Raw genomic sequence first — 25567 nt, forward strand, 5'->3', positions numbered from 1 at the left:
CCCCCTAAAAGACCCCTGTGGACATCCTGTGGTTTTTGTACGGATGTACGCTTTTCGCAGTGGCAAGTGAAAGATTCTGTTCACATCTATTTTGATGTTAAATCGCACGAAAGACCTGTCACGAATTTTCTCGATCGAGTTCAATCGTCGACGATCTAGTTCGTGGCTGCGTTTAGCTTAAAATAATCAACACTGCAACAAAATAGTCGCTTCTCCCTTTTCTTTCGTTGAACCAATGCCAACACATTCCGCGTGTAAAGTACGACACAAAACGAGAGAAGACAATTCTACTTCAAGCCAAGCTATCGTGTGAGAATTATTTTCAGCAAAAAGCCTGCGCATCTGCGTTTTGGGTGACATTTCAATGGGAAAAGGAATGCTCACCGAACACTATGTGGTGTGCAATTGCAACTGAAGAGGTCTCTGTTTTTTTCTGACGAATCGAGATTCGTAATGTTCGTTGCATTGCTCAAGCGTAATGTGTGATGTTGGCCATGAAATGTTTCACCGTTTGTTGACTGCATAGAAATGCGAAGTTTGTGTCAAATGTAACATACGAGAGCATTCGTATAAGTTGAAATGTTCATAAGGAAGAGTTTGAACTTTTCGTATAAGAACTCGTTTTGTGTCCTCACTTGCACATTCTGTCAAGGATTTTCAGTTTTGGACTAAAAAAAAGGACTTCGATAAATCTAAAACACCATTTTGGTCATGTTTTTTCTTCAACACAAAATGAAACCCAAACACATTAACTTAGGCAACCAATTTTGAACGATTCCTTTCCCTTTTGTGGAGTCATTATGGAGTTCCTGGTTGGGTGTACCTCCCAAATCCTCCCAAATGCTTTTTCCTTGATTAGCGTGCGGGTCGTGTTGGAGTCATTCGAAGCTTGATGAACGGTAATGAAGATAATATCATAATACCTTTACCGAGCGCTGCCTACCATCATCAACGAGAACAACCCCCGACGTCAACCTCAAAAGGACGACAATGATTGTACGGTGCGTTTGTATTTTTTGTACGAAAGTTTATCTTTCTACGTGACTTTTTCATCGGGAATTTTACGCCGAACAATGTGCCGGACGGTATAGAATGGCTGTGTGTATGACTGCTATGGAAACGACAGCTCAGCCTGAACCGGACTCCGTCCATGTCTACATTCTGGCGCAAGGATTGTGCAGCACCGCAGCACTCGAAATTGAGGGAACTGGAAAATGTTCCCTATCACCCACTCGCTCAAGGAGGGTTGGATTGTTTGAAAATTCGTTCATTGCAACACCACCAACACACACACACGAAATCGGTGCACATACACCAAACAACCTTTTTGCGTACATTTCGTGTTTGAAACTCCCGGCCAAGGGATGCGCACATCGGAGGATGAGGCAAACATTGCGATTGCATGCAGTAAAAATGGAGGCGATTTCATGTGTGGGCTAAGGGCTGTTACCGGTTTCCGGTCCGGAGAGGCTAGACAAAACACAGCAAGCCCAAACAAAACCCCGATGAGGCAAAGATTTACTACGGTGAAGGTGAATGCCACACGGATATCCGTACGATCCGCTTTTTACTGCTCCTATTTAAATTGTCACCCTCTGTCTGGAGTTGGTAAAATGTTTCTTAAAATATTCTACCAACGTACCGCGGTGCACGGGACAGGAAAATTCGAACCCAAAAGCGTATTGGAAGGTCTGTGTAGTTGTGCTTTAATTGTATGGAGGGTGAATTCTGTTCTACGCGCAGTTCCAAATCTTCGCTTACATACGACACTGAGGGGAAGATTTGATTTCAATGATGCTGATGATTGTGAAAGCAAAATCGTGGTAGGTCAATGTCAGGAGGAAGACACAACGTGTTCAAAGAACGCAATAACTTGCTTCTGATGCATCTTTTAAAAGTACGATTTCGATAGAATTCTTGGAAATCGCGTAACCACCTTCAGTAGCAATTAATCATCCTGCAAGGCATTCTTCACTTTCCGAATTTTGAGATAATGCTGCCTGAAACTGTCCCGAGAACACAATTATCGGCACACAATTTTATCTTGCTCTCTCTATCGCTTTGCGATTGTTGAAAGTGTGAGTCATTTAGACGAGGTTGTTTGTAACTCCCTTCTGGTTGTGTTGATGTCGTCTAGGAAACATACCTGTGATCTTGCTTCTCCTTCTCTTCACTGCAATTCAGAAACGCATGGATGCCGATGCAATGCAGAATCTTTTTCCTCCGTATCCCTTTCTTTTGCGTATCAAAAGGGACAGGGAAAAGATGTAACACTTTGAATTTCTTGCCCTTCACAAACACATCAATGCAATAGCTCGTTGTTTACGATACACGCACTGCCGGCACACCTGGGACGATAAGGATGAACCTTCCTCGTTGGCCTCTGTTTTCACTGTTGCAATTCTTTGCTTTGCCTTACATTACACATCCACATTCACTCACGAGTAACTGTTTTTCTTTTCGCATCCACTTCCTGACGCCAATACGGAAATACCCTCCGAAAAACGCATCGAAGGCGTATGTGCTTGGTTATCTCTTGGGTAGAGAAACGCGTTCTGCGTTGCAGGAAAGAATAAAAAGGGAAGTATAGAAAACACAATTGCAATAAACTGCAGGCTTTACAGTCGGAGGTACGGAATTATGAGCTGCGCGCATCAACCAATAGGGCTACCAACGGCCAATTTCTTATCGCAAAACGGCCTAAAAACGCGTTGCCTGCGGACTTGCTGTTTGACGTATAGAAAATAAACATTTGATAATTTTGGTCCCTCGAAAAACTAGCCAAACGAACGATGTTGCTCTTGCTAAACGAATGATGGATATGTTTAGCTAAGGGATAATATTATTCGGATCTGATCAAGGGCCATTTTGTGGACTGTTTGCAGTCATTGTTAATGCACGATTGTATTTTAAAAGGAGAAACCTAAACTTTCCACCACGTTTCCAAAAGAAGCTCCAAAACATAACAAAACTACACCATTTGTCTTCATCATGTCGCCAAGAAAAAAATGCATTAGAAGGGACCGCAACCCCATCAAAATGAAACAAAATGTGAGGGAAACATACACGAAATTAAACGTACACACACACTACAGTCACATTATTGTTGTGAGCTCACAAGGCGCGATCGCACGCGCACGCGTCTGAGGGGCCTGTGGGATGCGCGATGATGGATAAAGTTAAGTCACATTTCCTCCCCCAAAGTGGACTTTTCTTACTGCCACCCAGCTTTTTTTTTGCTGCACAGAAACTTGATTAGTTCCGGAGGCGAACGAAGCGACATTGTGGGCCCCCTCAGGGCGTATGGGCGACAGTGCATGAAAACGGCTTGCCCACAACAGAAGCGTCCGAATGTGAATGGGCTGAGAGGAAGAGAGCAAAAAAAAAAACGACTCCATTCGTTCATCGTAGGAAAATGTTAATGTCTCTTCAAACACCCTCGAAACACCGGGTCCTACAAACACCTACGAGATGCTGATGATGATCGATGCCCATGCTCATCCTCCATTCAAAAACGCGAATGTACAAACGTTTGTTCGGTGTGAAAAAAGGGAATCTACGATACACACACTACGGGATGAATTCTTTACCTCGTACGGCGTATACCTACAAACCTACAGAGTGATTATTTTGCCTTATTTGTTGATCTTTTAAACCAGCAGTTCCTTTCAAGCGGATGTTTTGGTTTTTCTTCTCTTTCAATCTCTTGTCCCTTTGCTATTGAACTGTGCTTTTGCTCAACTACACGGCAAGAAGATGCTCTGAGGATAGGGCGAAGCACACAAACACATACATGAAAGGCTTTTTCGGGAGGGCCATAACCTTCTCTTAACGATCTTCTTCATCACGGAAAAGGAAAACGGCACGATCATGAAGCGACCGGTTTTTTTTCGTTCGATTTCCTCACGAACGTGACCCAAACTGAACGACTGGCGCGAAAAGAAGGAACTCAACCTTCCCTCCGCGGCATACAAAAGCGGGAAGGTTCGAGTTCGAGTATTGCTCGGGAGAAGATTTTGCTTGCCAAGATCGAGAAAAGACATTCGTCTCGACAGCAATCCACCCGAAAAGGGTTTCTATCCAGTATAGATGCATCGCTGCACACAACATGCAACACGAGATTGCAGCCCTTGTTGCGAGGTTGCGTCCAAACGGTTTTTACTTTCATTTTCTATGCAAACAAAACAACTGCACAACACCATCAATGGGAATTGAAACGTCCATAGAATTAGGTCGAACATGATCGCGAGCCGCTTTGGAAAATTGCGACGTTTGCCAATCGAGCCCGCTATAGGCAAACAACGCACATCACAACACAACACAATTATGCACGCACACTGCTACACTACCACATCTCATCCCAAGTTAAACAAGTTGCCATTCAGAACAGCTGACATCATTCTCTATCAGATGCGAAATATGCTCAAGCTTTGCTCGCTCCTCCATCACTGCCGAATGTTTAAACAAAACTCTTCATTCACCTTGTTTTCCTTGTTTTTAGACAAAAGTATTGTAAAGAACGGCGGTGTCACAATGCGTTAATCAAAACACGCGTAAAGCAATCTCGCTGACGACGTACGTCCGCACGCTTCGGGAGTAAGAGAGAAACTAACGTTTTGTTTGCTGCGCTGCGTTATGCCGAGCTTCGTTGGCTTGACTTCAATGCTTCCCCTCTCAGAATTTGTCACTTGTGTAAAAATGAAACTGGTCCGGTACCGTAAAGACTTTTTTTCCTCTAGGACGTTATTGTTTTGTCTGTTCTAGAAATAATGCGAAATTTATATGAAGAAAATAGTAGTTAAAGGAAAGTTTACATTTGGCTTGTAAACAATATTTTAAACATAATCTTAATTTAAATTCCATGCTTCATTATGTCCACATGAACATTATTTTAACCCATCGTTTCAAGTGAGAGTCAATCAGTCAGCGAGAGAGACTATTTTTGAGAGCAAGACATAAACATAGAATGAGAAGGATATACAAACACGATCTTCCTACCTTGTTTTTGTGTTTACTACAAAAGAGATAATTTAACTTATTTTTTTTTACAACAAACTCAACACCGAACTTAAATTATTAATTACTGATACATCTAACTGTTGTAGACTAATCGACCTAATGTCAGTACTGTGAGCGATGCAAATTTATTATGTTAATTTTAATCTACCATAGTTTCATAGAAAGCGAAAATGGCGCTAAAACATTAAAGTATTTCCTCCCGTACTCGACACTTAATCATTTATTTCCTTTCCTTCGCAGTGGCTGATGATTGGTGGCACTGTTTAATGACAAAACACTGTACGAAGACGTGTTTGATAAGAGGACCACGTTTGGCGGTGATTGTCGATCACAAACCCGTCTACGCAACTGCGAACTGGACAACGAACTTGGCGATGCAAACAACCAGTTCTGTACAGAAGGTTGTATAGCGATGCATTGTATTGTGCGGAAAGGAAAGTGAAACCTTCAAAGCCAAAGCAGTACAGCAGCGACAGCAGCACAATATTGCCCCCTCATTTGGCCTTGCACATGCTCTCGGCTTGTGTAATTAACTCGCCCTCCCCTCATTTTACGATCATCACAAATGACCACGATCAAGGGGAAGAAATTTGCCATCATGCATTACACCTTGATGCTCATCTCGTCAGCTACCATCATCGCACGAACATGATATTTCCACACGTGTAAGGGAATTACAATGTCTTAAGCGCGTAGGACAGCTGCCATCACCCACTCAAGGTCGGCGAAGATTTCGGCGGGAGTTTTCACTCAACTCATCGTTCATACCACACACACCCCCGTGGTGGTAGAGTTGTAAAAGAAATTGCCCAATTTTGCGCCTCACGAAGCAGAAGACGCCTCCACAACGCGCCGGCCGAGTGAAGATTTCATCATGCGCCGAAAGCCGATGCAGCAGTAAAAAAAAACCTTTATGATAGCGCATCGCAATGGGAATACCGCAACATAGGTTGCCACTTCACCGCCCGATCGGGGGAGGGTGGTACCGATATGGTCGAGTGCTTGCGAGACAAAACAAAGAGCATCCATCCGGCGTTGCTGAAGAATAATCCTTCTACGGTCGCCGAAAGAAAGCGGTACCCTAAGTGGACAATGGGGAATGATATGCACTTGCTCGTCAACATATGAACCGAGCGGAAAGGTAAGAGAAAAAGGGCATCATCATCAACATCATAATCGTAATCTTATGCATGGTTGCGTGCTTTAAGGATGGCCCGTGCTGCGCCCTCCAAAACAGGAACACACAACGTGCCTCTTGAGCGACTTGTCGGTCACCTCTCGCGTCGGATGCGGCCGCTCGGATAGCATTATTTTAAAAGGGCTCTTTCCATTTTTATGTGCGTACGGATTCGATGCGGTAGCATTTTTCTCGTTCCTTCCAACCGCTCATGTTATGCTGGTTGAGCATTTGTGTCGCCTTTGCGTAACGCAAGCATACGGTGGCAGTCAAACATTAATTGCTCACCGGAGGTCGGGAATGAATTTTACTGACCCGTGCGGTTCATTTACGCTAACCGTCTAGTGCATAATACATAATTCAGCGTGAACACGGTGCTAAAACTTGAAAGGAAATATAATTCTTTATAACGCAAAAATGATAACTTACCCTTCGTTCTGACGACGGCGCCTTGCGACGGCTGGATTTTTGTTGATCGATTGCAGCTCCCGGTTGAGTGCTTGAGATTCGGTGTCATTGTTGCTGGCGAATGTGCGCGGGAACGGTACCGGCAGCGGTATGTAGGACGGTGGCATGCTGCCGCCGCTTCCACTGTTTGCCGTGTTGGACACATTGCGCAGCATTTTCGCGAGGTTTTTCCCCGGTGCCACACCATCATCGTCGTCGTCATCATCCTCCGACTCGGAAGACGATCCCGGACGCGTACCGGATGCGCCGAAGCTGTTCGGTGCCGTTGCATCGATGGTGGAAACGGTGGTTGATTTCTTCAGATTGCTCACAGTCGAATGGGTGGACTTTTTGAGGCGCGACTTCAGCTCGGAGTTTAGATCGGCAGGAAACAGTCCGACACAGCCCGATTTCGATTTCAGGATGCCACCCTTTAGCTCCGCCATAAACGGAAGCTTCTGAGCGTTTGGTGGCAGGAACGCTGTCGGTGGTTTGCGAGGACTCATTTGCTCTGCAACATTTTACACACAGCGATCGGAAAGTTAGAGATTGAGAAAAAGTGAGCTTCATCAGTACTACGAAACGAGCTTACGGTATCGTAAATAAGAATGGTGCCTTAAGAATCAACATAAAATGGTTAGCATAAAAGGGCAACACACAGAATACCAATCAATTGTAAGAAAACTGGCACACGATTGATAACACTTATAGTTTAGCATTTCATTTGATTAGTGTTGTCTAGCGATTAGCTTCAGTATAAATACACGTAGATTTTGAGGAGATAAACAAACAAACAAACACATAGAACACGTTTTAATAAAGCACACGTACACGTACAAACATACAACAACAAAAAGCACACAATGCCACACAGTATTACCCAAACAAGCGCAAGTGTTGCGTGATCAAAACAAAAAGCCAAAGCAATGTAACCTGTTATCCTTTTTGGGGAAACCATGTGTTTTTTAGATGTTATCTTCAAAGCAGATTGATTCTGAACTGCACCCTAGAGGAAAGTGCAGGGTGAACAGTTTTGTACCGTTCCTTTCGTTTGTCAAGTCCACAACCATAGAGAATGTATACACAATGCATTTTCCTTTTCACACCACCATCACCTTTATACGCCGGACCGGGAAAATGATTTTACAAAACTGACGATACCGTGACCAGAACAGAAACAGAAACAAACGAAAACAACCCCTTTTTTCCCGAGTGTGTGTAGTAACCCATCCGTTTGGTAGTTAAAGGTGAACGAAACACAAGGACAACGGGAATAGAATATATAAATCGGAACGTACCAGCACATTTCTGATCTGGATTAGGGCGTTCGCATATTGCGCGAAACTGGTAAGGAACGGTTGATTTGAACGGGTCCGAGGGCAGGTATCTTTACAGAGCCCGGAACAAGCAACAACCAGCGAGATTGAGCAAGAAACAGCTGAATAGGAAGCTAGTTCGTTTGCGTGGTGTATGCGTGGAACACGAAAGTGGATGGCTGGTGTAGATGAGGCAGATAGTACGTAGCGATAGAATGGAACAAACACACGCATGCAGGTCTCGGGATGATGATCACAACGCGTCACACGCGCCATCTTTACACTCTGGGACTACGAACGCGCAAAAGGAACATCGATGCAAGATCACTATTTATCACTTCATTCGCTCTGTTCAATGCTCACATCCAATACGCTAAATAGTTCACAATGTTTGCTTTCGTTTGGAATACTTTATGAGATCCTTTTGGGGCCGCCATTGTCCACCATTGTGTTTTCATTTACTTGGCAAGATCATTGTTCTGTGATTTTTTTTCACTTTGTTTAATCTTCATTGCACTTCGTTAACGACTTAACTGTTGGTACGTCTTACTTTTTGCTTAAAATCCTACTCTTACAGATATACACACACACGCACACACATATACACGTATACATTTTAATGGTTTGCTATAGTAAAAGCTTACAAGTTTCTTCATAGTACAATAAACGATCATTTTAACACATCTAGCTCATCTACAACAACCTTTCAGAGAAGAGAAGGGAAGAAAATAACGTAAAATCAGAACAAAATACATAACGTCGTTGAAAAACAGCATTATCCGCTACGAAAAAGCGTATAATATGTTATACGTAGCTTAAATTCATTTAAAAAAACTAATGAACAAATTTAGAAAAAGCTAACGAAATTTGAAACTATAGTAATTTAGAAAACGTTTTCGTAAAATGTAAAATAAATCGTTTGTAATCTGGCACTCGAAAAAAAAAGAATACAACTACTCGAATTGCAATGAACTGAAAAGATTTCGTTTTAGTACCGCACAACAGGTGGCGCTAGTTGCGTTAAGAAGATTGTAATCATTTTCTCTGTTATATGTCATTTCGTACGGCGGATAATGCACTGTTTTTCCTTTTGTTTTTCCAACTCTAGCAAATCGTAAGTATGCTAGCGATGTTATCTTTCCCTTTAAAACACACCTATAAACAGCTTATCGAACTCCGTATCCGCCAACGATAGATCTTCGGTGGTAATGTTCAACTCTTCGACAGTGTTTACCGGCTGAATGGTGGTGCTCCATTTTTCGCTAACATTACTATTCCCTCCAGCAGCGATCGTACAGATCAACGATTCGAGCCTCTTGTCAAGTAGTAACGACTCCTTTGGCATTGACTGAGAGCGACGCCGCGGTTGCTTACAGAAACCTCCATTTAAGCATTCATTGGTGGGTATGTTGTGCTCTGCAATTGAACCGTTCAGTGTCACTGTCATCGATTTGACTGCCATGTTGTTTTGAGGCACCGTTGTACTTTGCCCGCCCGTCTTACAGCCAAAGTATTTAGCAAACCGATCGTCTACTAGCGCAAACTTCGAACTACCATTTGCTTTGCGAGTGAAACTGCGCGAAAATAGTGACGTATTGTTAGTCTGCGAGACGGATCGTTCCAGTGACGAATCCAGCATGTATGAGCGCTCGGTTTCGCAAGCAACCGGTAAGCTTTCGCATTCACGTTCCGCTACTAGCCCATTTCCGACACGCCTAGTCGGTGACGGTGGTGTATCGAAGGTGGCGCCGGGTGTTTTCAGTATTGACGATACATCGAGCGTCATTCGCAGCCGATTCCACTGGTTCGCTAGGCGCGACACTTTCCCCTTCGTCACCACACCGTCCAGCTCGGTGGAAACATCCAGCACCGGATCCTTTTCTTTGTGCACTGACTTCGCACGGTTCGATGTGTTAAGGAAGTTCCTCTTGAGTGCTAACACGTTCGAGCTGCCTCCACCTTGAGGCGGTCGACCCGATCCGTTCATGTTCTCCACCCCGCTGTCGTAGTTGTTCTCCTTGCCCGAATCTACATTCGAATCACTACCCTCGCTGGCATCATCTCCGTTCACTCCTTGCAGTGGGCTTTGAGTGCCGTTTTCGCTACTGTTGAAATACTTGGCCGTCGATGAGAAGCTCATAAACTTCTTCCGTATCCGATCCACCTTCGGTACGATATGCTGCAGGTCCGTTTCGCCCTCCGACCCAGTTCCATTGGTACATCCATTTTCTTTATAATGCTGTTCCTGCTGTTGCTGTTGCTGTTGCTGCTGCTGAACGGAAATGTTATTGTTGCTATCGTTTAGAAACTTTGGCATCACTAGCTTTCCGATCGTGCGCACCTTTAGCAATGTTTTCTTCCGCCGTACCACTCCGACCGGGGTGGTGGTGCCGTTTCCGTTCGCTATCGCCGTCATCATCTGGTCGCCTGCTTCATCTCCCTTGACGGTAACACATCCGCCCGAGAACAGTTTGACCTTCTTCGATACTTGCAGTGTCGAAGGATCTGAATACCGTACCGTACATAATCATCCAGCAGGAAAAGAAGGCATACATCGCGCAGCAGAGACAGAAAGGTGCCATGCAACAATGACACCCACACACATACATACACACGTTTGAATTGTGCCCAGATATTACAAGCAACCGATTGCAATTGTAAGCAAGGTGAGAAGTGTCGTGTGTGAAATTTTCAAAAGCACATTTGTAATACACAACAGATCAGCGATACGAATTTTTGATAGGTGTGCATGCAGAGTGTGGGTTTGTGTGTTTGTTTGTTTTGTTTTTTTGGACATGTGTTCGTGCGTGTAGTTTTATGCGTGCAAAACGTGGCGAGAAGAGAAAGAAGAGAGTAAAATGAATGAAAAGAAATGGAAAATCAGGACGAACGGCACACACAGCCATACAACAATTGTGACGGTACGTCACCCGGGATTGCAAATGTAAATAAATACGCTATAATAAATTCAAAAGGAATCTTACATCTTGAACTTGTGCCGAACAAAGAAGGAGGCAATGGAAAATAAATATTTTTTTTCGTACGAAAGACTGACGGAAAACTAGTTCCCATTTCTTTTCTCACAAAGGCGACCCAAAGGGGTCATACGTTTCGCGGCGATTGACCTAACGGCTATGAAAATTTCGCTCTTTAACTGTCTGGCGTAAGTTGTCAGCACATCTAAACTTAATTCATATGCGGCAGAACATGCAAGGTATGGTTAAACACTATAAATGATTCAATGCTATTAATACGAAAAAACAACTGCTGCCAAACCAAATGAAAACAAATTTTGTTAACAAACCACATCAAAACGTTTCAGAGTGTGGTGATAAATGATAACGAAACAGCGTAAGAAACATAACCATGCAGTGTTTAACTGGGTATGGGTTAAGAATTCGAAACAAAACAGTTATCAACAGTCATCGACAAGAGAGTTTTGTAAAGTTAAAATCTTGGACACACAGACAAATGTGTCGCCCTTTACAGACGGCAATGACATAACGTTTGCCGAAAACAACTAAAGAAAACAGGAAAAATACATCTCAAAGAGAGTGGCACAACTTCCGTAAGCATTGTACACGAGTTTCTTACCAAACTCGGCGCCAGAGTCATCCGAGACTACGTTGTTGTTGTTCGTTTGTATCGTGTTCATGATTGGATGAGCTGGTTGGTGGGCCGTGGAAATGTTGCTGGCCGTCGTACGATATTGACCACTATTAAGCCCGCTATTGATGGCGTTATTGCTTCGTTCGATGTCGGTTGGTGAGATCGTCTGCGTTGTGAATTGAGCTACAACAAGTAGGAAAAATAGGACGCATTAATACATATTCTCCATATCATGTCATCTTCTTCGTTTGAGACTTCTTCATTCCTCTGAAGTAAAGAATCTAAGGAAAATAAATTAAAGTCACTTCGTACACGATTTCGAATACCTATTTGCATTGGAGATGAGGAAAAAAAACACATGCAACTGTATGCTAAAACAAATGCAATTCGATGTTGTGCGAACGTCAGCATAAAGTGAATTCCCCGTCAAAATACGAAATTTAAGTTCTAGTATGAACCCATCTCGTTACCGATGATGACAAGCTATTGGGGAAAACGCATGATAAATGTTTTACGAGCGCATGAAACACATTGAAGCTATTTTTACACGGCAAGCTAACAGAATGAATGATAAAACCATACACTAAGAGTCGACACTTCTCCGACGGTGTAGCACTCGTTTGCTAGTTTCCTCATTCACTCGCATACACTTCGTCCTCCGCCTTCTTTTGGTGAGGAAAAGTTTTGTCCATCATCATAACCAGAAGTGCGAGATCCCCGAAGGAATTAACGGATAAAAATAACACACACACTTCATATACTCACGGCGCCCGGTTCTCGTGCTTCACCGCGAGACATTTGCTCCCTCATGTCTCTCATCTCCAAAGCACAGCGCTCGGGTTTTTAGCTTGACACACATTTTCCGGGTGCAACAGTTCCCGGGCAGTTTGACTCTGAAACATGAGTCTATCGCACAACCGGCGCCTTTTGATGGGCCGACTGATGATGCGACCAATATGCATCCGAGGATATTTTTGTGTCGCACGCACCGCACACCAGGCGCCTCCATAACCTGTACGCATGGCGGTGTTAGGGCTTTAGAATAGAGCAACTTTCACTTACCTCGCCTCGGACGGGGAACGATCGGTCGGCTGAGTGGGTTTTCGTTCTCCTTCAGCTTGCTTTCCAGCTGGGCAAACATGCTAGCCTTCGCACGGACACTGCTGGATCGTCGTAATAATCCCTTGTCAGTGCCGTCCTCACCTCCACTGCTGCCTCCGCCACTGTTCCGGCCAAAGCCTACGCATCCACCAAACATCGCGGGATCGTCGGTTGCTGGTCCCGCCGCAGTTAACGCAGAGTCGCGATCACTCAAATCGCTGCTGCTACCGCTATCCGGTGACGAGGATGAAGTGCTACCACCGGGTGACCTATGCCCTGTGCCACCACAAGTCTTACCTCCTCCTGTTCGAAGGATATCGCCCTTTTTGCTGTCGCTGGTCTCACTGCTAGCGCTGCTGTTACTACTGGACGGTCTCAACACACGGCCGGCATGCGCCGATGAGCAGGAGGATGTAGGTGACAGGAGTCTTCTCTGCCCTCTACCCGGATGGTGTTCTTCGTCTGATTCGTCCCCGACAGGCACTACTAGCAGCTGTTCCTCGACGAGCAACTCTTCATCCGCGTTCAGATCGTCCTCGTCGTCGTCGATCGTTTTCTTCGAAGGTGATTTCTCACTATCGCTAGTTTTTACTGAGGACGACAGTACGTAATCGGTCGTGCCGGACAATTCCTCTGTACCACCGCGACCACCACCAAACTGTACGCCCGAGTCGGAGCTCAGCGAGGCCAAATTAAACTCACCACTGATGATGGAGTGCGAATTCGATTCCGCCGTACCAAGGGTCGGCGAGAGTAACTCGAACGAGGAAGACGATTGTTTTGGTTCGTCTATCAATCCAACACCAAAGGACGGTACAGTTGAAACTACCGGGAGCGACTTCTGCTCACTTCGATCAACCGAATGACTTCGCTGTATCAATAACTCCAGCGAACTACGCAAACAGCTATGTTCCGGTGCAATTCTACGCTCCGGTACTGGATCTGCAGATGCGCTCACCGTACTCTGCTCGATCTGCTTAAACGCACTGTTCACCAGACAATTATCTTCACCGACGTGCTCATCACGGTTGCATTCGGCAGAATCCTTCGACACGGTGTTTGATTCACTACGACTATCAACATCATTACCGATGTCCCTCGGTTCTACAACACACTCTGGAGATCTTGATCCGCAAGGGGATACCTGTTGCTGCTGCTGCTGCTGTTGCTGTTGTGCACTGTTTTGCAAGGAAGATTTTAAGGGAAGAAAAAGCAAAAAAAGATATCGAACAATTCAGATCACACACGCACGCACACACGGAATCACGGCAAACAATGTTCAAATGAAAAAAAAAAAACACTCTCAGACGCAATCAAAATGGACACACACCAAACGTCACAAATTCGCACACACTTTGTACAGTGATGGAATGGTGAACGGTGAAGATGTATACTGACAATGCACAGGGCGGTACATGACACAGAAAAGAACTCCTAGAACGCAAATCTAGCTAAACCACCAACACAAAGGAATGCCTTCGATCTTCTGTAGCTGTCTCCTACGTCACACCACGGTTCTTGCTAGAACGTATTTTTAATTCTTTCCCCCTTTGAGGCTAACAACAACACCAACCACCATCATCACCATATCACATGGTACAACCAACTATCAATTCGTACCACAGCGAGCACATTCATGCGCCACGGTTTTGTGCACTCAAAAGGAACGCGTTAACTTTACCTAAAACACCACAAGGAAACCTTTCGAAACTAATTCAACTAATTCACTTTCCAATTCCTACACAAATGTCGTTCACATTCGCGCCGTGAAATACAACTTCAACGTGCGCCAGTTCGTAACCAAGCGCGAAATCGAAAACGGGTGTACGTGCTACTAACGAGAGCCGCTTATGTCAGTCGAACGGATATAGACACACTGTTGGTTCGTGCCGATTTACGATCCCATTCTCGCTCGCTACGCAGCTCTCCGCTTAGACTGTGCTCATCTTTTCCTCGGTGCTGTTTGTTTGGTAAGGAGAGGCATGATGATCCTAATCCAAATCTGAAGGTTCCTCCCGGCACATTGGAGGACAACGTGTCTTGAGTGTACCCCGTGAAGGAACGCGTGCGCACAAGGCATTATCATAGATCCGAGGGAGCATGAATCGGCCACGAGCGCCTTAGAAGTACATCGTCACATGACGATCTTCTCTCCAAACTAACCCGCCTGGGACTTTGCGAGTTTGGAACTTTGGGCACGTTTACTTCATCTTGCATGACATAAGTTATTCTCAAATTTCATTCGCAGCACGGGAAATGACTGCAATACAAGGTTCGAGAATGGGAAGCTGAAGTTGCTCGGCTGTGTGCTTAAATTTTCCACCCAAACGATTACGGTTTGGCGCATGCGCATTAATCATAATGTCATCACTTCGATCTGACTAGAATACCCAAAGCCTGCCCTGGTTGGATGGTGGAGTCCCCTCACATATCGCTATTTCTCCGTATCGTTTGTTTTGATTGTATTCCCTCGCGAAAAAAAAACAAGACATTAAACCAAACAAACGTCCAGCTGCTGTCCGTTAGCGGAAGGCCACGTGCAAGGTGAAAGGAAAAGGTCAGTCACACAACTCATCTGCGCACGGGTTCGCATGGAAATCAAGGTCGACACAGACTATTAGAACATCAGATGTCTGATTTTTGTCAATACTGCTACTCTTGACTTTTCTGTTCTCTTGAAGTGGACTCACAAATACTCTCCAATACCTAACATGATGGAAATAGATCCAGCAATAATGCCATTAAGCTTCAAGGAGTTAAAGTGTTATTGCTAATATTTCTTTGTAGTCTTATCGCAATCACTTTGACACTGTTGCGCACTCCTCCTCAAGTTGTTGGAAAGATCAATGTCAGCGACTATTATCGGAACTGTTGCATTTTGCAATTACAACACTTACAAACTTCTTTACCGCTCGCATTGCTTTACCAAGAGCAAATAAAAGGCTAAACTGATAACAATGATACACTTTCTCGTTCTCTAAATCGATACTTTCGAATGTTAACCATTGACGCTAGAGTATTGCAAATACTCGAACGATCGGTCACATTATCACAACCATCTTCTAAGTGTTAGTTACACGACACAAAACAGTTTTCTCGTGACAGTTGCGAGAAAAATCTATTTTCACGCAACCACAAATCGGCACCAAAACAGTTCGATCTATCGTATCTCTCCCTTGCCTTAACAGACGTTAGCAGACCCTTGCACGAGCGTGATTTTGTTTCTCATTTGCATTAGTGCCAAGGGTAGAATGATATGAGTCGAAAGCGTGCAGGAACATCATCACACTTTCACAAGCCAGACAGGCCCACAAACATAACACTCTTATAGGACGTACTTAACACCGGTATCCGACATGTTGGATTGGGATGGGAACAAAGTGCGCGTAAGGAAACTTTGAACTAAATGTTCTTGTTTGGAAATATATCACACTGCAAAACTAGGACAATTGCTAAATTATTCCATTCAAACACGAACGTTAGAAATCCAGTAACTTTGGATTTAATACGAAAAACTGGCCACAATGCTAACGCGACAAGCACGACGATCCGTGCGTAACTGATTCCGCTTACAAACTACCTGAACATATTGCATTGGTTGCATTTTGCAATTGCAGCTGCCAAAAAGCAATAAAGTTCAAGAGAGAAAAAGGAGAGATATCTTCAGCCTGTACACTTTTTGGCAAACTTTACCGATCATCGCCGATGCGAACGCGAAAAAAAATTGCCGCCTGAGTCACCCACGCGTTGTGCAAAATGTGTCTGAGTATAGAGAAAGGAAAAACATACGACATCGGAATAAATTCGTGCCACATTCGTGTTCCTGGTGCAATGCCGAATAAAAACAACAAACACACAAATTTCCTTGTGGTTTTTTTTGCTTAACCTCATCTTTAACGTGAAACGCTTTCCTTTTCACATGCAGGGAATTTGCTGGCTGTTTACACGCATCGCAAAAGAATAACGAATCAGAACGTTCCAAAAATGTATTAATAATAATGCAAACATTATCGTCGACATACCTTAACGAGGAAAATACCCAATTCTTTACTTCTTTTTTTTCCATTTCAACAGAACAATGCACCTACGATTCTCCTTCCCAGTGGCAACTCACGTTGATTGCCTGCAGCTTCTTTCGTACGCTGGTGCACAACACCATCATCGACAACTGGAAACGTGGAGCAAATCAAAACACCGGTTACGAGCAAATGGCAAGAGCATCCACATCCAAAAATACGCTGCAACAACCGCTTACGCTTTTGAGCCCGGTACGAAAATAGAATACGCGCACTCGGCATGAAAACGGAAGATTAACATGAGAGAAGAAAAAATACATCTCTGGATAAAACGCACGGAAGCAATCCGGATAGGGAAATCAACGGAACCGTGGTATGCTTGGGGTTCTGCTTCTTCCAAACCGTGCCCATGATTCGTTTCTTATTCCAAAAATTCTACTTCGCTCCCACCGACCTAAAATGATTAGAGATGGCTTTAAATTTAGCATAAACAGATGACTTATGATGCAGTACACTCGGTCTATTCTCAGTAACTAAAACCAGTCCATAGTCATAAACACCGGAGAGTGCTAGATTATAATTCAAATCTTCAAACATCAATAGAAACACCAGTTCTTAATGTTCTTCCGACCCTCTTTCTTAACCTGCTTTAAATTTAGAAAATCCTTTACAGATTGCTCGAAAAGCAAGTAAATTTTCAAATTCAACCGTTCTTCTCATCTCTGACGTACAGTGTCTTGGCTAAGTTAGAGCGCCATCTATTGGTAGGTGATACAAACTTTTCTAACAATGCAAAAACCACATTGTAACTGGAACATTTTTTTAGTCATAGTAAAGTGTGTGAAATATATTCTTCAAGGAAAAATATTTCCAACCCATTATACACTCACCTGTTGATCTCTGTTGATGTGACCGGTTGTGTTTTGTAGCGCAAAGACTCGCGTCTACTGATGGCGTTTGCTGACGTACAGGAGCTTTGCGGCTTCGTTACGGGCGAACTACCAGGTGAAGACTGACTGCCGCTGCCGCCCGATAGGAACTTCTCCATATTTCGGATTCGCTCTGCTACCGAAATTATAGGCTTTTCGATGTTTGTTACCTGTGGCACTATTGCCGCACCGGATACCGAGTCCGGATGCTCTAACGATCGGCTGTGCACCAACGGCAATGCACCCGGGGTACCAGTTTCGGATGAGCTTGTACTACCCATACTACCCACCATATCAATACTACCGCTAGCAGGTTGCTCGACGTAACATCGTGTTCGTTTCGCTGGTGAATCGATTTTAAGAATTGATCGTTTCATTTCCTCCGAATCGGAGTTCTCCTCGCGGGAGCTTTTGCGAGAACTCTTCAGTATCGGTCGGATCTCTTCATTCTCGGAAGAGTACTTCTTCTTCAGAATCGGTTTCGGTGTCACCGGTGCCTGGTGGTCCGGTTTTAAAATTGGTTTGATATCGTACGCACTCGCCTCATCTTCGTCCACCAGCAGCATATCTTGACAGATCTCAGCCGCTGCAAGTATAACCGCCTGTGAGATAGACACATGCTTCGGTGGTTCACTAGGCGTAGAGGTCGATGAGCTGTCATTTTTCTTTTTCAAAATGCCATGCGATATGCTACCATTCGCCTGTCCGGTGCTAACTCCGCTACCCGAACAACTAGCTATCGAGTTGCGGCTGGTGCCACCGCTAGCGGCAGCACCAGACACGTCCTCCCGCGATTCGTAGCTCTTTTGCTTCAGGATGCCATGCGCTTGCTGCTGGTTGGAACTTGCTCCGTCTTCGAAACTGTTACGCCTTGTATGCTTCACCAGTATCGAACGGTCATCTGGCGAATGGCTGCGACTGTAACGGCTCTCGTCCAGCGAGCAGCGTTTCTTCAATATGCCTTGCTTCCGGTTTGAACGGATCGGTGTATCAACGACGCTCGGCGAGAATGTCACCGGAGACGCATTGCTCGATGCTGAACTGGCGGCGGCCGATGACTCGACGGTTTTACGCTTCAATATCGACACGATATGGTTCGCCGAGGTGCCCGAATTTGCGCTGGCCGTAACGGAACTGCTTCCGCCAAGTACGGCACTGCTCTCGTCCATGCTCTTCGCCCGCGAAATACACGACGAGGACGTACTCAATTTTACTACGCGCTGCGGGGACAAGCTTTTGCGCTCAAAGTGTTCCACTGAGCTCATTTTTACAAGCTTCTTCTTTTTCTCCAAATAACCACCACTTGACGGGCGTGATGGTGGCCGATCACCGTACCCTTCCTCATCATCGTTGTCGCGCAACACTATTATGTCTGCTTCATCGAGCGATTGAATCAGCTGACTCTTGGGGCTGTTTTCGATTACCACAAACTCATCGTTAAACTGATTGTCGAATAGGATTCGATTCGCTGGACGCATTTCCTCTTGCTGATGATCATCATCATCGCCAACATCGACCACCGCCACGTATCCTCTTGTTGGTGGCTCGATCACAATTCGCTCGAAAGTTTTTTCCTCATCAACATCATCCTCGTCATCATCGTCGTCGTATTCTGCCCCATTTGTCGCAGCACACAGCCCAGAAGGACCCGCTTCCATATTTTCTGCTGACTGCACTGAGCTATTCTCTAACTGGACTGCTTCGTCCTGCTGTTCCATGACCACCAATGGCACTTGCATATCTTCGACATCATCATCTACTTGCATTCTTTCTTGGGAATCTACCTCCATGCTACGATCAGCAATTGCTAAATCGCCCAACATATCACTAATTGTTCCTACCTCTAATGTGGGCGATTTTAAAATTTGACTAAATTTAGAATATTGACCTATCGAGGACGACTGTTCCTCCGATATTTCGTCAACGTCCTCCGGGACGATTGCCGCCACTGCAACTTCCTCCGGTTCCGCTAACAATAAACCTTCGGCATCAACATCCACCTTCAGTGCCACATCAATTGCTTCAGAAGCGTCAAATGGTAACAATGGATTGATTGCAATCGACTTGGCAGCAAGTTTCGGTTCCTCAGAAACGCTTGCCGATTCAGTGACGATCTTTAACAAACGATTCGTTCTCGGTGGTGAGATTACCAGTTCGCGCCGTGCTTGCTCCATGTGGTAGGAAAGCGAAGGACTTCGTGGTTGGGAACACGGTGATGGACTGTTATTCACCGTACAGGTACCGCTCGTATATCCCGAAAGCCGCGAGCAGATGCGTATAGGGGAGGAACTGGCTTTCGAGACCGATTCCGGTGAGACAACACCATGCTTTGGACTCGAGCGATTCGATGAACAAGATGGACGCGGTGAATTCGTAGGAGATTTTTCGGTAGAAGACGACGATTTCACGGGTGACGAGCGATTGCTGGACGAGTACATGTCTGGGCTACTGTGAGGCATTTTCATACGACGCTGATATCGTCCCACCGAAGATGAGCTCGTGGTGGATCCTAAAATGATAGCAAAATTCAATTACTATTTGCATTCCATCGTAAGATCGACAGGGAGGTCACGTTGTTGCTGATTCATACGACGTACTACTATTCTTCTACTAAGGGATGCTGCTATAAGTTGTCTACAGTTTTCCATCTACTGTATCGAATGACTAACGTAAGCAATGCAATGTTAATCACGAAGGAAGCTCTATATGCCCGACTGTATATTATTGAAATGTATGCTAATTGAAGTGATGATTTAGACAGCCGAAATTAATTTCATTTTAAAAATTGCATGCAAAAAATGATAAAATAAATTAAAAGTTATGAAAGATATGGTGATAACGTGATCCAACTGTGGCTAATGCATTAATCCAAAAGGTAAGTTAATGAACGGTTCGAAAATAATACATTATCACAAATGAAAGAAGGCATTACAATAGATTAGTAACAAATTAGAACACACGCGTTGCCAAACTGTTGTTTTTTTCAAATGCCGAAATCTATGCACAAGTTTGAATTTTTGTTACCAAAACACATTTCTTCTTTTTCGCTACTTGCAGAAAAGGGACATCTCGATCCACACAAAACTTCTTCGCACTGTTCCTCACGCGAGGCACGCGGCACATAGTCGATGTGGTGAGGAATAAAGGGATGCTTTCCCGAACAAGTCAAACTTACTTGCGCCACCGGCCGGTTCTTCTGTCTGCGAGCGATTGAGAAACGATTTGCGCTTGGCCGATTTATCCTTCGCCGCTTCAAGCTGAACCCCCTTCACCGGACTCAGCCCGTTTATATCCTTGGGTAGTGCGATCGCCTGCGAGCGTGTTGCGTGCGACCGTTTCATCGTGGATGTTCGCATGCGCGGCGTGTCAACGGTGTTTAGTTCAGTTTCCGGCACTTTGCACTTGGCTGGTCGTTCAAAAAAACCTTCCCGCTGAAGATGAACAATGGCAGACGGCTGTTTCGCTTGCGCTGGAACATCGACCAGATTAAGCGACTGCATACGATTTACTAACGATTTAACCAAATCGGTTTCTGAGGGTTCCACGGGAACAACATTGTTGGGAGTCTTCGCCACGATGGTTCGTTTTGCCGTGGCGGTTATTGTTGCAGGTGGTTCGCTTTTTACCTTCACCACACGCTCGCCCTTAATTGTCTCAGTGGTAGTCTTCAGTCTCTGTTTCATGTTAACGGCAATCGACGGAACCATGCGTTTACCGGCATCAGCTCCCGCAGTCGCGGGCGTAGAGAGAACTTTTTTCACTACTGGTTCTCGCTTCGCTGCCGTAACAGGCAGCAGCTTGCTGCTTCTGATCGTTACAACCGCCACTGGTCCATTGCTGGTGGAATGTTTCGTTGGTGCGGTTCGCGTGGCTGTTCCAACCGTTCGGGCTGTTATTTGGCTAGCGGATGGTCCCGTTGCCGGCACTCGATGAAACACGGCACGCTGCGATCGCTCTAGCTGAGGTTGTTGATTTCGTGGATGATCCTCGCCTGTGATTCCGGTTGTGAACGATGTCATCGATCCGGAAACAGGTTTGACAGCGCTCGCGGACGGTGATCGCTCCTTGTCTGTATCCGACGATCCATCATTTTCGTCCGCAATGGGAGATGCAGATGTGTGTATGTTGGTTGTTTGGTTGTTATATTTCACACAGTACACAGGTAAACGTATTACAAACATATTGAGCAGCGTAAAGTGGAAAATTCATTGTTAACCGACGGGGGCATACACATAATATTTAAGCATTGTGGTATATTCCATCCAAAGCCGTATGCAGGGGGGGAGGTTGTTGGTGGTTTTGGTAATTTTGTTGTTGATTCGACGAGTTGCGTTTCGTACCAATTGATTGTAGTGCATTATGTTTAGCAGAACAGTCACAGGGTTTGGAAAACAAAGTTGCAAAGTTGAAACCGAAGAAAAGAAAACAGTAATAAAAGGAACAAACGTTATTAGTTGGTGTGTGCGTGTGGTGTGATTGCCTTGTGATAGAATGGTGTACTGTATCAATAATGAAGTGTACAAAAAAACATACACAGTGATGATAAATTTGAAAACGTAAAGAAAATATCAACATAAACTGCAAGTTATGCTCTATATACAGTTCGCAAACCAAAAAGACAATACAAAATAATTAAATATAAAACAACCTGAACATATTTACATAACTAGCTAACATGGAGAAACAAAATCTACTTTGAAAGTTCATAATACTCTGTTAAATGAATTAAAGACGATCTTTTGTACAACGACACATGAGCTACCCTCAATGTATCATTCTAAGAAAATAAATTTTGCTATAGATTACGTTTATCAGTTGAAAGTGTTGTGGTTAAGGGTTCGGTGTGAACATCTGAAAAGTGTTAGTAATTAGTGTCCATTAGCGCTATAACGCATTTACTCAGCTGTAAGCATAACGCACGCAAACAAAAACACACACACACACTTTCCCATTATTTCGATTGGTCCCTTTTCACGTGAAGAACCATTCCCATGTTTGAAACAATAGAAGAAGATGCTGTTTTTTGATTACTGCATAAAAAAAACGCGAAAGTCAGTCAAGTTCTTCAACATAATTGCCTAACAAAACAAACATCAGTACGGCCACGTATCACTCCACATTGGAAATCACATAATTAACCGAATAGTGGGGAGCGACAACAACAACAACAAAATGAGCCACTATTTCTACTCTTTTCAAACTTCATTTCAAAAACGTTTCCCACCATTATCGGTTGGATTGGAAATGCTTTCGATTTCGGTCTCAATTTCGGTGATGCAGAGCACCATCACCTTTGGTGTGGACTTATGCGACTCCGAAGAGGCAAATTAAAGGTAAAACCGAAACAGACGCGAGAGATAGAAAAAAAAACTCACACACAGGTGAGAGTAATCTTTTTCGGCGCTGTATAAATGCCACCGTTGCCCGTAGAAACGAAACGGACACAGGGTGCTAAAGTATCGTAAACTACGATTTAATGAGTCTCGCGTTAGCCTTAATTGTACAGCCGAACCGTTGGCACACTTCATTTGGTAGTTTAATTTAATTATACCTTTTCGAACGAGAACTTTAAACGCTGCGTGAAAGTAAACCTCGCTTCGACGCACTAACGAATCAGTGCACTTAATGCATGGTAAAAGTTGGAACGCATATATGGTACCGATAATACAAAGTAATCGTACGTTTTAAGACATTTTCACAATTTATAAACATTTAACCATCTAATTGACTTTGTTGTTAGTTTTTTTTCCTCCCTTAGACAAACACAAAAGTATCTCGTTTGGCTAATGTTAGCAAAGCATAAACAAAACAGGAAGCTACATACAGATTAGATCGGAAGCAGTGTTGAAGCACAATTCTTTGGCGCATCAACAGTTTGCTGTGCTAATGGAAATCACATCTAATGTATAGTGCATGATTGTTGCAGTGGGAAAAAAGCATCAAATAAATCACTAATAAAAGTATGAAAAATGATTAAATTATAGAAAATCCTAAATGTTTCATGATAAAGGTGCTACCATCAACATATTACTACCCAACAACAGCTTCTATGACGCACCGCACTGGCGGAAGAATCTCGACAAGTTTGAATGTGATCCTAACCCGAATGTTCCGTCGTTTCTAGATTCTTCCGACAATTTTACATCTACTATCGAATACACCTTACTGCCCCTCTTATTTATAATTTCCTCCTCGTCACCGGATGAAGATAGCTTACCGTGTGCAGCCGCGGCACGCAACCGAGACGATCGAGTCGTTCGTATTTGTTTCGTGACTGTGGTGCTAGCACCCACATGAACGGGAGACGTAATGCTGCTATGCTTTTCGTCAACGGATCGGTTAGTGCTGGCATTCCGTTCACGTGTACCTGCCGCTACCGGTCGTGCTGGTACCGGTCTTGACAGGCCTGTACCGGTGCCATTACTAACGGATGGAGTAGCTTTCGTGGAGGATGTAAGCCCGGCCGAATGTGGACGTTTGATGATGCCGGTTGTGGTCGGTTTGGAGGATGGTGGTAACAATGACTGCTGCTGTTTGCTAAGAATTGCACTTGATGGAAGAGTATTCGGTGTTCTAGATGATGATCTACAAATAGAAATCCAAAACATACGATTAGTAACATCCCCGTCCAGTATTCTCAGTCACGCTAATCACCTTTTGCTAGGTTCCAGTCTTTCATTTTCATTCTCGTGGACATTGTTTCTTAAGTAAATGGCTTTACGTCTATCGGCTTTGTATTTCGCTATCCTATCTATATCCTTCGCGGCAAAGGCTGGATCAACCAGCACCGGTGCTATACCGGCGCTTCCACTGCTGCCCGTGTCCGAGCCAGAGTTCACTCCCACGCTCGGTACAATGTTTTCCTTACGAGAGCGCACCCCAGCGGCTAGGGAGGCAGCAGATTGGCTGCTGGTGCCGGGTGGTGGCCGGACCGGATGAGCCCTAGCCGTACCGTGACCAGACGGGGCGCTCGCGTTTGACTTGGCCGCATTCGCGGAGCGAGAACTCTGCTGCTGGTTCATGATGTGCGCTGCTACCCTTTCCGCTTCCTTCTCTTGACATATTATGTTTAGCAGTCGGCTGACGGGAGTCGACTCGGGGCCGAAAAAGTCCGATATGGTTTTGGATCGCGTCTTGACGAAGGCCTCATGCCTCCGTGAGCCGTGATGGCGTCGTCGCGGTGCTTGATGCTGCTGTTGCTGCTGCTGCTGCTGTCCGTTTGCAATTGACGCCGCGGCAAAGGCAATGCTGCCTGCCGAACCGGACGGTGAGTAGCTCGAGCCGACGTTAACCGATGGCGGTGATCCGAGGGAACGCTGCGTTACTAACGGTCGCTTCGGGAATGACACCGGTGGATGTCGTTGGACGCGTCGGAAATTGACCGCACTGAACTTTGGTGCGTTTGAGGTGGAAGTACCCGGAGGTAGCGTCGTTTGGTTCGATGCTGGCTGTGCCCTACTCGGAGGGCTGCAGGTTGTGGTGGCAGTAGCGATGTAGAGATCACAATGTTTCGAAACGTTTGGCTCTTTTCGAACCTGTTGCTTTTCTTGCTGCTGCTGCTGTTCGGCACGTATCACTTGTAGGATTGCGTGCAAACCGGAGCATTCGTTGGACGTTGGTGCCTGTTGCTGTGTTAGGCTATTCGCGTTGTTGGTAATGTAAAATTTGCCTTCCTCTGCTGGCACTCGATGGGATGGTTCCTCGTAGAACTGTTGAGTCTGTCCAAGCGGATGATAGTGGGACTGCGCAAGATGTGTGTAGTGTCGCAGCTCCTCTTGCTCTTGATACTGTTGGTGATGAACGGCTGGATACGACGATGCAATGAATGGATGATGCTGTTGCTGATAATTAGATTCCGATTGCTGTTGGCAGCTTAGTTTGGCAGTGGCGGATGAGAGCTTTTTCTCCAACTCATGGATAGCACTATTCACGAACGGTTTAATTTCTGCAAAG

General features: G+C 44.8%; 2 protein-coding genes across 13 annotated transcripts in view; both read right to left on the reverse strand.

Annotated features, from left to right (window-relative positions):
- Positions 1-24745, reverse strand: part of LOC125770619 (supervillin) — a 59607-nt gene extending 34862 nt beyond the window's left edge. Inside the window, exons 1-9 of one of the 12 annotated variants that reach the window (XM_049440440.1) lie at positions 24269-24745; positions 23832-24199; positions 20790-21683; positions 17576-20123; positions 12631-13847; positions 11554-11751; positions 10301-10464; positions 9115-10219; positions 6626-7154 (exon numbers count right to left, since the gene is read on the reverse strand). In XM_049440440.1, the coding sequence (XP_049296397.1) occupies positions 6626-7154; positions 9115-10219; positions 10301-10464; positions 11554-11751; positions 12631-13847; positions 17576-20123; positions 20790-21683; positions 23832-24199; positions 24269-24636 (7391 nt within the window). In that variant the 5' untranslated portion in view covers positions 24637-24745. Of the gene's footprint in view, positions 1-2146; positions 2319-6625; positions 7155-7941; positions 8652-9114; positions 10465-11553; positions 11752-12630; positions 13848-14289; positions 15524-16007; positions 16717-17575; positions 20124-20789; positions 21684-23831; positions 24200-24268 lie in introns of those variants that run through there. The other 11 variants (XM_049440439.1, XM_049440438.1, XM_049440436.1 and 8 more) reach the window with 11 other exon arrangements.
- LOC125772259 (uncharacterized) overlaps positions 24684-25567 on the reverse strand; it is a 67544-nt gene continuing 66660 nt past the window's right edge. The window contains exons 3-4 of the mRNA XM_049443759.1: positions 24767-25559; positions 24684-24708 (exon numbers count right to left, since the gene is read on the reverse strand). Of these exons, the coding sequence (XP_049299716.1) occupies positions 24684-24708; positions 24767-25559 (818 nt within the window). The remainder of the gene's footprint in view (positions 24709-24766; positions 25560-25567) is intronic.

Source organism: Anopheles funestus, chromosome 3RL, assembly GCF_943734845.2.
Source record: "Anopheles funestus chromosome 3RL, idAnoFuneDA-416_04, whole genome shotgun sequence".
NCBI lineage: Eukaryota > Metazoa > Arthropoda > Insecta > Diptera > Culicidae > Anopheles > Anopheles funestus.